Source organism: Nannobrachium achirus (assembly GCF_963921795.1).
Source record: "Nannobrachium achirus genome assembly, chromosome: 5".
NCBI classification, from domain to species: domain Eukaryota; kingdom Metazoa; phylum Chordata; class Actinopteri; order Myctophiformes; family Myctophidae; genus Nannobrachium; species Nannobrachium achirus.
Window position 1 is genome coordinate 34661145 of NC_137814.1, and position 12334 is coordinate 34673478.

General features: G+C 44.4%; 1 protein-coding gene across 5 annotated transcripts in view; it reads right to left on the reverse strand.

Annotated features, from left to right (window-relative positions):
• LOC308285906 (adenylate cyclase type 1-like) overlaps window positions 1–12334 on the reverse strand; it is a gene marked incomplete at its 5' end in the record, with an annotated part of 58717 nt that overhangs the window by 13599 nt on the left and 32784 nt on the right. For all 5 annotated transcript variants that reach the window (XM_080726805.1, XM_080726804.1, XM_080726803.1 and 2 more), the window contains 7 exons: window positions 13–102; window positions 548–632; window positions 1682–1779; window positions 2143–2346; window positions 7115–7270; window positions 10630–10771; window positions 11074–11232. In XM_080726805.1, the coding sequence (XP_080582931.1) occupies window positions 13–102; window positions 548–632; window positions 1682–1779; window positions 2143–2346; window positions 7115–7270; window positions 10630–10771; window positions 11074–11232 (934 nt within the window). The remainder of the gene's footprint in view (window positions 1–12; window positions 103–547; window positions 633–1681; window positions 1780–2142; window positions 2347–7114; window positions 7271–10629; window positions 10772–11073; window positions 11233–12334) is intronic.

Genomic DNA, 12334 nt, shown 5'->3' on the forward strand with positions numbered 1-12334 from the left:
TACTTTACTTACCACACAGGCCTGGGCCACGGCGTAGATTAAGAGCACTATGAGTAATGACAGAACAGTACGGATCTGAATGGTCAGGCACCCTGGAAAACACTGAGAGAGAGACAGACAGAGACAGAGAGAGACAGACAGACAGACAGACAGAGACAGAGACAGAGAGAGAGAGACAGAGAGAGAGACAGTTCCTATAAGTGAGCAGAAGGAAGTGCGGAGGAGGCAAGCTTACCAAGCAGAATGTAAATCTGTAAAAGGCACAAAACGTAATAACTGACGTGGTCAGGAACCTTGAGGACATTAGCCTCAGCAAAGCTGAAAATAATGGATCTATATTTTAAATTTTAAATGCATGCACGAGTGAGAAAGAGCCAGGATTACAGGCCCAATAAATATATCTTCTAGTAGTTTTCGCTCTCTCAGCAGAAAGCACACTCTACTGTCATAGCAAGTGAAGTGAAGTTTGCCAACGTTGGTTCAAATAGAATTGCGTTGGTTATTAATTGAGTGCAAACACCAACCAAAGAATTGAGAAAGTATTTACCTGTATTCTAGCGATATGTAGGTACATAATACAAGCTACAAGGAAACATACACAGAAGACCAGGAGGACCAGTACCACTGTACCCCTGAGAGACAGACAGAAGGAACAAGGAGGAAAAGGGGAGGGTAAGAGGATTAGCAGGTGACGACAACCATAAACCAGTGGTTCTCACACATATTCATGTCAAGGACATGAGGATACTTATTTGGCCACGGACACCCATCCGAAAAGAGACTTGAAACTTGCCTCATGTACAGTACAGTCGGTACGGATGTAAACCTTTACCTCAATGTCATTTTTTTTACAGAGTTATTGTGGATGTGTTCCAAAGTTTTGAATGATTTGAAGAGTCTAGCTAAAAGTAGTTCCTGGATAAAAGATTGATTTAAGAATGAAACTTCTTAACCCTGCAGTGAGGTGTAGCCAACATTAACTCAATTATCAAGGAATGTCAATCTATCTAGTCAAAATCAAAACAATAAAGATGGAAAGAAAATGTCTGTTTATGTACAATACACTGGATCCAACGACAGTATAAATTTGTTTTATTACCACCAAAGGTGACATTTTTGTTTGGCACTGCATTGATGATTGTGCTTTAATTATTGCTATTTGTGTTATAAGCGTTGACTTGCTTTTCGACTTTATGTATATTCTTCTTTTTTGTGCCTTGCTTTTCTACCTACCTACCTACCTACCTACCTACCTACCTACCTACCTACCTACCTACCCACCTACCCACTCGCTCACTCACCTACCTACCTACCTACCTACCTACCTACCTACCTACCTACCCACTCACCCACCCACCCACCCACCTACCTACCTACCTACCTACCTACCTACCTACCTACCTACCTACCTACCTACCTACCTACCCACTCACCCAGCTCCTAGCTCCTTACACCCAACCAGTCCAAAGTGGTTTGAACCAAACAAGAGCCAGGCACTCTCACTAGTGTGGCTAAGAATGAAAAAGGGACATCTAAATTATTATTGATGGCAGAAGGGGCGGCAGGCACACATACTGTATATTGTATATTAACTAGGCTTTAGAGGATATTGTATATTAACTAGGTTTTAACTGCTAGTGAAGAGAGAGATACCTAATGTTTCTGATACTTTCATACATACTGTGGTATGATGAGAAGGTAGACAAGGCCAAACAAGGCAGCTAGGATCAGGGAGAGGACCACCGCGCCGGTGAAGTTCTCATCGGGAACCTGGTGATACTACAGAAAGAACGATCCAGTCACACATTTGGCACTTCGAACATATCGTCACTGTTGAGTAGAAAACTTGTATCACCAAGTTTCAATTTTTTATGTTTTTTTCATAAAGTAAAGCCCTGCTTCACCATACAAGACTGTCACACAAATCTAGTGAAGATAGCTGATGTATAAGCACACAACGCCTCGCGGTGCGAGGTGTTGTGTGCTTGTAGATCAGCTATTTTCACTAGTTTAAATTCTTTTTTTAAACGATAAATTGCGAAACGAACGGTTTTGGACATACAAGGTTTCCACCCGACAACAACAACATCATCATACCACAATAACTAATTTGCATTGTGTGTGTGTGTCGGTCGGCCTCACCCTCTGCTCACGCTCGGAGCACTTGTACATGAGCGTGACGTAGTTGAGATCGGCCGTGTCGGACTCCGTCTGCCGAGCCTCGATCAGCCGGCCGATGTAGCGGTTGACCCGCGTCCTGGGGCTGCTCTGGACGGCGGTGACCTGGTGCGGGTGGTTGGGGCGGTTCCTTATCAGCTTCTCTGGAGCTGTGCGCATGGCCCTCCGCTGCCGTGGGGTTGTGATCAGGGGCGTCACAAGGGGTAGGAAAGTGGGACTGAGTTACCAGGGCCCAAGGTGGAGGGGCCCTAGTAACCTTAGCTATTGAAAAATAGCAGATATACAAGCTCACAGCGCGGCACCGAGTGCCGCGCTGCGAGCTTGTAGATCTGCTATTTTTTGAAAAGTCGTGAAAATGTGCGCAAATCTTCGAATATATGTATTTTTTTAAGTGAACATTTGTAACTCAAATTTTGCTTCTGGGGGGTCCCTGGAACTAAATATTTTGAGATGGGGGGGGGGGGGGGGGTCCTTCACATGAAAAAGTTTGCGCATCACTGACGTGAAAACATAGGTTCCTTGGCACACATTTTCACGATTTTTTCAAAAATAGCAGATCTACAAGCTCGCAGCGCGGCACTCGGTGCCGCGCTGTGAGCTTGTATATCTGCTATTTTTCAATAGTTAACATTCATGGGGGGGGGGGGCCCGCAGTGAATCCTTGTACCCAGGGCCCAGAATTGGGTGTGACGCCCCTGGTTGTGATAAAAGGTGAGTCTGTTTGTGGAACTGTACAGGGGCCGTGGCCGCGGACGGTGCACACGCCACCGCAGCTCACTGACACTGAGTAGACCCATGATGAGTGTATAATCACATTAACGGCGAGAGTTGATGATGAGGAGTCAACAGCAACAAACAATGGCGGCTGATTATACATTCAAATCATGACTTAAGGCCCTCACACTTAGCTTCATTACTGAAGGCACCACACTGTGTCTAAGTGCATCTTGGGAAGGCAAAGTCAGCATTAATTATAATACATTGAGCAGCGGAGCATGGCCGATGAGTTAACAAGGCAGAGTGGATGCGTTCACCTGTGTGTGTGTGTGTGTGTGTGTGTGTGTGTGTGTGTGTGTGTGTGTGTGTGTGTGTGTGTGTGTGTGTGTGTGTGTGTGTGTGTGTGTGTGTGTGACTGTGTGTGTGTGTGCGTGCGTGCGTGACATGTGCACACAGTAGGGGAGGATTGCGACGCAGCATTTGACGCAGCATTTGACGTAGCATTGACGTAGCATTTGTTCGACGTCCCATTAGTTCGACGCTGGTGATGAATGCTAACCTGGTGAAATTGCTAACCTGCCGACACTGGTGAATGCTAACCTGGTGAATGTTAACCACAATGCCTAAACCTAACCCAAAACCTAACCCTAACCTCAGTCAAACTATTCCTAAACCTAAACCTAACCCTAAAACCTAACCATAACCCTACCCCATAGTCGAACTAATGACGCCAACACGTGAAGGTGATGAGACAGCTCAGAGACCACCCGTGTCACAGCCGGGGAGGGGGGGGGGGGGGGGGGGGGTTGCTGGCCGGGGGTGCGGGGGGATCGGGCAGGGGGAGGGGGGCGGGGCGGTTGAGCGAGCAGATAGATGGATGAGGATCACCAGAGTGAGCATGATAGAACATTAATAAGTACATATCGTCGTTGTCGGGTGGAAACCTTGTATGTATGTACAAGACCGTTTGTTTTGTATTTAAAAAATGTTAAACTAGTGAAAACAGCCGATCTACAAGCACACAACGCCTCGCACCGCGAGGCGTTGTGTGCTTGTAGATCTGCTGTTTTCACTACTTTTGTGCGACGGCCTTGACTGATGAAGCAGGGCTTTACTTTGTGAAAAAAACGTACAAATTTGAAACTTGGAGATATGAGGTTTCTGCCCGACAGTGACGATATAGTATAAACCAGTGGTTCTCAAAATGGATTCCATGGATTCTGTGGGTTCCTTTGGGGCGGGGGGGGGGTCTAAATTGACCTTAGTCTCGCGTGGTCAGACAGTTTACTCCGCGATTTGCAAATGCTCCCGTCATACAGTCTGGAATAACGTATAAGAAGAACGATGAGAACAATGAGGTTAAAGCGGAAGTGAAGCCTCCTCCTCACTTCCGTCTCCGTCACACATTGGGCACATTTATCCTAATATAAATAAAAATCATATAAGCATATTTAGCTTGCTGCTTAGCAGAAATGACATTTTAAAATATATTTTCTTGAACAGAAATGCCATGTTTCCATTACTCGCCGTTCAGGAGCTGCAGTTGTTGTGGAATAGTTGTCTGGCTACGCAAGACTAAATTGACCCATAAAAATCTGTAACTCTGACAGTGTACAAATGGAACCAAATTTGGTACATTGTCAGAGTTAAGGGCAGACCTTGAAATTTGAACGTTTGTGAAACACTGGAACAAACGTGACCGAAACAAAATGATTCCTTCCTTCCTTCCTTCCTTCCTATCTTCCTTCCTTCCTTCCTTCCTTCCTTCCTTCCTTCCTTCCTTCCTTCCTTCCTTCCTTCCTTCCTTCCTTCTTTCCTTTTTTTAGGCCCAATTCCAATCCGTTGACTTGCTGACTCACTGACTTAGCCAACGTGCGAATCTGGCCGTAAATTGTTCTTCTCAGTATGGCTCAGGCCCACCCGCCTGAGGATTTAGACCTCTCTATACAGTTCACATGTGGTTGACAGAGTGCCAGCCGCTGAATGTCACCTCGAACAGTGTGACAATGTGTGACCTGAATGTGACATTACCTTTCCTGTGTATGGAAGGTGTTGTTCCAACCCTCTTTTTCTATTTCCCATGTTTCTGTTTTATGCCATTCTGCCTACAATTTACCACTGGGTTTGTACAAATAATAATATGGATGGGACTCGGGAGATACATCTATACAATTATAGATGAACTGTTTAACTAGTGAGGGCTATGTGGATTAATTATTATCTGGAAGGTTAAGTTCACAGTAATTAGTCATTTAATTATTGAGAATAAAACATTAATACCCACAGGTACAGTACAAACACACGCACGCGCACGCACGCAAGCACGCACGCACGCACACACACACACACACACACACACACACACACACACACACACACACACACACACACACACACACACACACACACACACACACACACACACACACACACACACTGATCACACATTCACAACTGCAGCACATACACCTGGTCATCATGGATTAAAACTAGAATTGTACAGCTGCCAATCCACAGGATTGCTTTTCTTTCCGCTGACACAAAGTCAAATAAGAGCTTTGACTGTTTGTCAGATTATCAACATCACTGATGGTATGAGGCTGGGGGAATGGAACATCAATCTGGATGGGACAACAACACACGCTGAAGGGTTTATACCACAGGGTCACAGCAATAACCATCATTTCCATCCACTTCAGTCCACTGTACAGTCACATCACATCATACTAAAGGCTAATTCATACTTCAGCACACGGCCGTGTTACTCAACAGAAATTATGTATTGTCAGTTGAACAAGTAAAGGCATAAGACAGTAATTGGTCTAATTTAGGGGTCTTCAACAGAGCTTTGGTGTAGAGGGGAAAAGGAGCAGACTAAGTAGAGAGTGAAAGGTCAAGTTTTATAAGTATTGACGGTTCTAGTGATAAATATCTGAAAACACAAATTGACATGAATCCAAAATACAGATGATTGTGCTGTCAAAGGATGAAACTACAGTATATATACAGTAGAATCTATGAAAAGGCGTGTGGGGGTCCCTGCTTCATCTCTCACTTAAATAAGGGGTCCTTGGCCTGAAAACGTTGAAGACCCCTGGTCTAATTTATGAAAAACACCCATGATTAAGGGGCTTTGGCCAGCGGGGGCATTCTTTTTCCTGGCTGAAAACACCAAGGCGCTCGCCTAAAAATGCTTCCAACCGCCTCAATTGAAAATATTCCAGCTCTCAGCAAGCAGATAAAAAAGCCACGGCCCACAGGTGAACGCGGGAGGGCAAATTAAACGCTCCGCACCTCATCAAACTGCTGCTCAAAAACATAATGTGCCTTTTAACCAGCAAAATAGGAGGTGTTGAACACATTTATGCCCTATGTTTTATGTGCTACCGTCTAAATAGGGCTATAAAGTGTCCAATTATAGCATATACTGTATGTAACCTTCCAGTCCAAGCTTTAGCAAACAACAGTATGTTACAATGTGTGCAGTTTGTGAACAAAGCCTTAGGAATCACAATTAATGGAGTGTTGAAAACCAGCAAGAAGAATTCAGATGGCATCTGTCTCTGTGGTGAAAAACCAGTCTGCTTGTGGGAGGGCTGACTAATGTCTACTCCACGTCTCCTTTGGCCAAATGGAAATAGCAATCTTAATAAATACGTCACCTATAGCTATAAAACTGCTTCACAAGGACAATGTTGGTGTAACTAAGAGATTCGCTGAAAATTGTTTGGCAACTGTGATTCAGCTGTCACACTCTTTGTGGGTTTTATGACTTTCACTTAACAATGTATTTCGTTCTGAAGCCACATGGGCCATCTTCATTTATGGCCGGGGACGGGTAGTTCTGTTTTGTTTTGTGATATCATGCAACCTAGTGGTGGCAGATATACTGTATAGTGTACACGCACGCACACACGCACGCACGCACGCACGCACGCACGCACGCACACACGCACACACACACAGACACTGTACATACATACATACAATACAACATGCACACATACTATACAAACACAAACCCTGTTCTAACTAAGGCTTGACCTTTGGTGTGACCAAAGGGTGACGAGTGACGACAAAGCATAAATTAGCCAAACACCACCTTACATCCTACATGGGCAGTAGCTACGGACTGAAGAGGACTTAGGAAATGACCGTTTGAGTCACTTTACAGAACAAACACAGAGACACGCACAACACATGCACTGGCGGCCCGTACCTTGTCGCCATCCTCACAGTTCATGACATTGGAGAAAGGGATCTCAGCCTTGAACATCTTCCGGCAGTGCATGAGCTGCACCAGTAAGTAGCACACGGTTTTGAACTTCATCTTTTTGGCAGGCTTTATATCCGAGAGAATCAATCCTGGGAATATCTATCAACAGACAAGCAATGAGAACAGGGGTTTTAGACTGGATCTCACAACACAGTTGTAGGAGTAGTATTGGTTTTGCATGCTTGGAAAGTACAGACAAAATAGATAACACTCTTGCGCTGAAAATAAATTGAAAGAATTAAGTGAATTCAAAGTCCTATCCCTGGTCAATTTAACAGAATCCTCTTGTTTACTGAGTACATCCCATTTTGAATTGTTAAATCCTGTGGAGCCATGGTCCACAATTCAATAAAGTGCGTGCATGCATGGGTACTACGCACGTATGCAGGCTGAGACAAGGCATATTGTAGAAAACATTACAGTGACTGTCAGGCTGAATGCAGAAATTAAATTAAGCGAGCAGTTGAAATATAACAACCTCTGTTCTTTAGCACTCTGCTACCCTCAAATATAAACGTTATTTAGCATGTGTTTGATCGATTGACTGTTTGAATACTTTATTAGTCAGAAATGTAAACAGCAAGAGGTAGAGTCTGACATTAAGGCTAAAAGGATAACACAAACAAGTCCTGGGGACTTTCCATTGTGGTCTCATGTATTCAATTCATCAACATTTTTTGGAGGAATGTGTGTCATTTATAATAATAATTGTGTCCCCTTTAGTTGTTGTATTTGTTAAAGTACATTTGCACACATACTGTATACGTATAATTTGTCCTCTGCATGCTAACTATTAGGAGTCAGTGTCCCTTAGTTCAGTGGTTCTCGACCTGTGGTTCGGGACCCCCAGGGCGCTCCCCAAATTATTTGGGGGGTCCCCAGATGATTAACTTAATGTGCAACATTGTTTTCTCACTCAACAGTAAACAAACCAAAAATAAAGTTTAAGTGTATAGAGGGTTTATGCATATTTCTAAAGTGACAATTTAAGGACTTTTTAATACCTCTAAAATGACAAATTAAACATTGGTTAAATTGTCAAATAATAGAGGCAGAAATTGTGAACATTTGTGAAAATGCTCACAACGCCTCGCAATGCAAGGCGTTGTGAGCATGTAGATCTGCTATTTTCACAATAGAACTGTGTTATACAAAATGTAATGCCTCAACTCTTAGTGTTCGTCAGGGTGGGGGGGGGGGGGGGTCCCCAGTTAAAATATGATTATTTTGGGGGTCACAGCCTGAAAAGGTTGAGGACCACCTTAGTTGCTAAGTGACACTGACTCCCAGACAGCCCCTATACCCTCTCAGCAATGGCCACCCCAGTGTGCAAGTTACAGTATGTTAAGAGGGCATACAACGATGGATTGCCTTTACAAACAAATTAATAATTAAAGCCACCACACAGCTCAGCGGATGCACCATCTCTCTTTGAGCAATGTCTTTGATGAAGTAAGTCTAAATCATCAGCTCCATTAAGAGGATTAGCCAAACTCTTCCTGCATATCAAAGGCTCACATGAGGACACAAAAGCTGATATATATGATCATATTGCATAACGTGAAATCTGCCATCAGTGTGATAATAATATTGCTAGAGTTAAACATTTGACAAGAGGAGGAGAAGGAGGAGGAGATGGAGCTTAAATCCAGATGAGAGGAGAGGAGAGGAGAGGAGAGGAGAGGAGAGGAGAGGAGAGGAGAGGAGAGGAGAGGAGAGGAGAGGAGAGGAGAGGAGAGGAGAACTGATAGTGAGAGAACACTGAAATCCCCTCTCCAGCTGCTCCTGGCACATCTGGTGGAGATAGCCTGTAATGAAAGACAGAAGACTGGGAGGCCCTATATTTATGAAAGTGCAAGTGCGTGCGTGTGGGTCCGTCTGTGTGTGTCTGTCTGTCTTTCTGTGTGTGTGTGTGTGTGTGTGTGTGTGTGTGTGTGTGTGTGTGTGTGTGTGTGTGTGTGTGTGTGTGTGTGTGTGTGTGTGTGTGTGTGTGTGTGTGTGTGTGTGTGTGTGTGCTTGGGCCGGAGGGGGTGGGGTGGGGTGTACACATAGACATCCAGACTTGTTTGTGTGTGCGTGCGTGCATGCACAACACACACATATGCACACCCGCACGCACACACGTACACAAATACAACTGTGTCCAAGCCAGTATCTGTATGCTTGTGAACCCGTGCAGATCTAAGCTGATAGATGCCGTGAGCCGTTTATTACACCCCCCAGTCCAGTACATCACAGGCTGCAAGGCAGATCATCTGAACAGCAAGCAAATGAGAGAGAGAGGGAGAGGGAGAGGGAGAGGGAGAGGGAGAGGGAGAGGGAGAGGGAGAGGGAGACAGAGAGATAGAGATAGAGATAGAGATAGAGATAGAGATAGAGATAGAGATAGAGATAGAGATAGAGATAGAGATAGAGATAGAGAGACGTTGACTGTGTGATATAGTGGGCCTCAGCCCCTAGCTTTCACCACACATCATTTCTATTCTAGGGTCAGCGAGATCCGGCATTACAATAGATTTCCAGCACAAGGTCAACACTGTTCAATGAGACTTTTGTTTAAGCTAGCGGTAGCCTCAGACTTACCTGGTAGGCCCATTAACATGGATTAGCTCCTAGGGAAATTGAGCCAACATACACACATGTGTACGTGTTAAGAGGTACAAGATGCTGCTGGCATAGTAGCTTTCAAGTACTGCCAAGGTCTGAGAAGGAGGTTGAACTATAAGGATATTGCCTCTACAATGTCAGCAGACATTAGCTGGGTCTCGAGCTGTCCCACATTGCCCCTTCAGTCCTTTGACAACAGCAATGGTAAATAAAAACGGGTATTAACGGTGCATTTCTTTTGCACATTTTTCCAAAGCACTTTGCAAATGTGAATTACATTCACCCATTCACACAGCGCCGTTGGAGGCAACCATGCAAGACAGCTACAGTAACTGCTTATCAGGAGCAGTGCCTTGCTCGAAGCCACTTTGAAATGAAGCCAGGAGTAGCCGGGAATAGGGATGGGACCATAATCTGATAAAAAACACTCACGATAATCGTATCGTGGAGATTTCATTTATCACAAAATCGTCCTCCGTAATGCACTGGGATCAATTCCCCTTTTATTTGCCAAGCTGCAAATCCGTTATTTTAAACCATCTCGTCGCGTTTTCACTCTCTTCCAAATCTCTTTGCCAAAAAATAGCCGATCTACAAGCTATCTACAAGCATGTTTCCGCCCCAAGATAATGGATGTTGGGGATATTTTGGTTATCGCGATAATGTCGTAAACTACAATTCTTTTGGTCACAATAATCATTACATGAATTTTCATATCATCCCATCCCTAGCCGGGGATCCACCCGGAAACCTTCTGATTCCAAGACGGCCGCTCTACCTCCTGAGCCACTGCCGCCCCAACAAGAACAGACACTCCGATGGCCACTCATCAACAACCTACGGCACAGTACCTTCCGTCGGTGAGATGGCACTATGAAGAAGGTTTCGATCTCATGCTTTTTCAGAAAGTCGTTCCTCTCGTGTCCGTTTCCGGGCTCCACCTCGTAGTCTCCGTTCAAGCACTCCAGGGTGGATTTGGTGATGTGGACTTTGCTGTGGGAACACAGAGATGAGATGGAGAAATGGTGATGGTGGTGTTCATAGACAATAATCAATGAAGTCAGAGCCAAAAGTTCCCTGATTTTGCATAGCAAGCATGCATGTACAAAATTCAGGGAACATCTCCGAACACGGAGCCCTTTAAGACCAAGTCTAACTGTATTCTGTTGCAATAAATGGTTAAATCTACTTTGACGTGAGTGTTCCTGACTAAAATAATGAAAATGTATAATTTTGTACAGTAAAACACAGAGCAAGAGAGCTGGTGAGATATACATAGCACTACTAGCACTGACCCCGGCAGCCCTCCTGCCTCCATCACATTGGCCAGGGTCACGTCATTGGACCACACGTCATACTGCCATTTCCTCAGACCCAGGACGCCACACAGCACCCGGCCCGTGTGCAGGCCTACACGCATGTTCAGGTTGACCTCTGTGGCCTCTGCAACCGACCTGCAGGACAATGACACACTGGTTAGAATGTGTGCCTACATGCACACAGCATGACGTATTCAAACCAGTAAGACGCCCTAAGGGCGAGAAGCGACCTCGCGCTGAAGCAAAAGAGACTGACACAAGGTCCATATATGGGCATTACCAGATATGGCCTTAATATTGATGACATCAGGGATATCCATATTTGGGCATAAAAGGGACAAGGATGGAATTCATTTGCAAGTGTGACTCGCGTCGCGACAACCACACTGGTTATCATGAGACTGACACAATATGTCCATATATGGTCATTCCCAGATATGGGCTTAATATTGCTAATATATTGATAATATTGATGACATCAGGAATCTCCATATATGGGCATAAATTTAAAATTGCATTTTAATTTACAAGTGTGGTTGCCATGACGTGCGTCACATTCCATTCCATTCCATTAATTTCCCCCGAACTTTTACATTTGATTTTCTTACCTTAATAAACGTTGTCATAAATACTTTATGGTTCCTGTAACTAGTTTAAAGTCTCGTTTCAATCACCATGATTTGCGTTTTGTGAAAATATGGTCCAATTTATGTTATAGTTGATGTTATAGCAGGGTATGCTGTAGGAGGCGCTTGTGATCATAGGCTTGTGATGATTCTTCTTCGTGTGCTTTATTTTCGCTCAAGACACTGTCCCATGTATCCCTGCGGTTGCACGTGACCATTGGCAGCCAATAGCATTCCTTGGGTACCATTAAAACAATGATGGCGGCACCCATACAACAGCCAAAAAAGCTTCATTTGCGCAGCATAGAAACCAATGGCTTTCCACTGTCCATATTTCTTTTTAAAGTCGATGTTGTAAATCCGTGTTAGGGCTCCAGTATGGTTTGAATATAGTTTTGTGCAGTTGCTGAGCTATCATGGTTACCAATGGACAGATTGTGTACTGTACATGTGTGCATGTCTGCTTATAACTCACTCATACTAATTCTTAGCTCTGGTCCATCGCGTCACCTCCAGTGACGCTCTGACAGACCCGTCGGCAAATGAGTAGACCCTACGAGCGCTCAACTTGAGTCAAAATAGACAAAACTACTTCACTACTCACCAAAAGG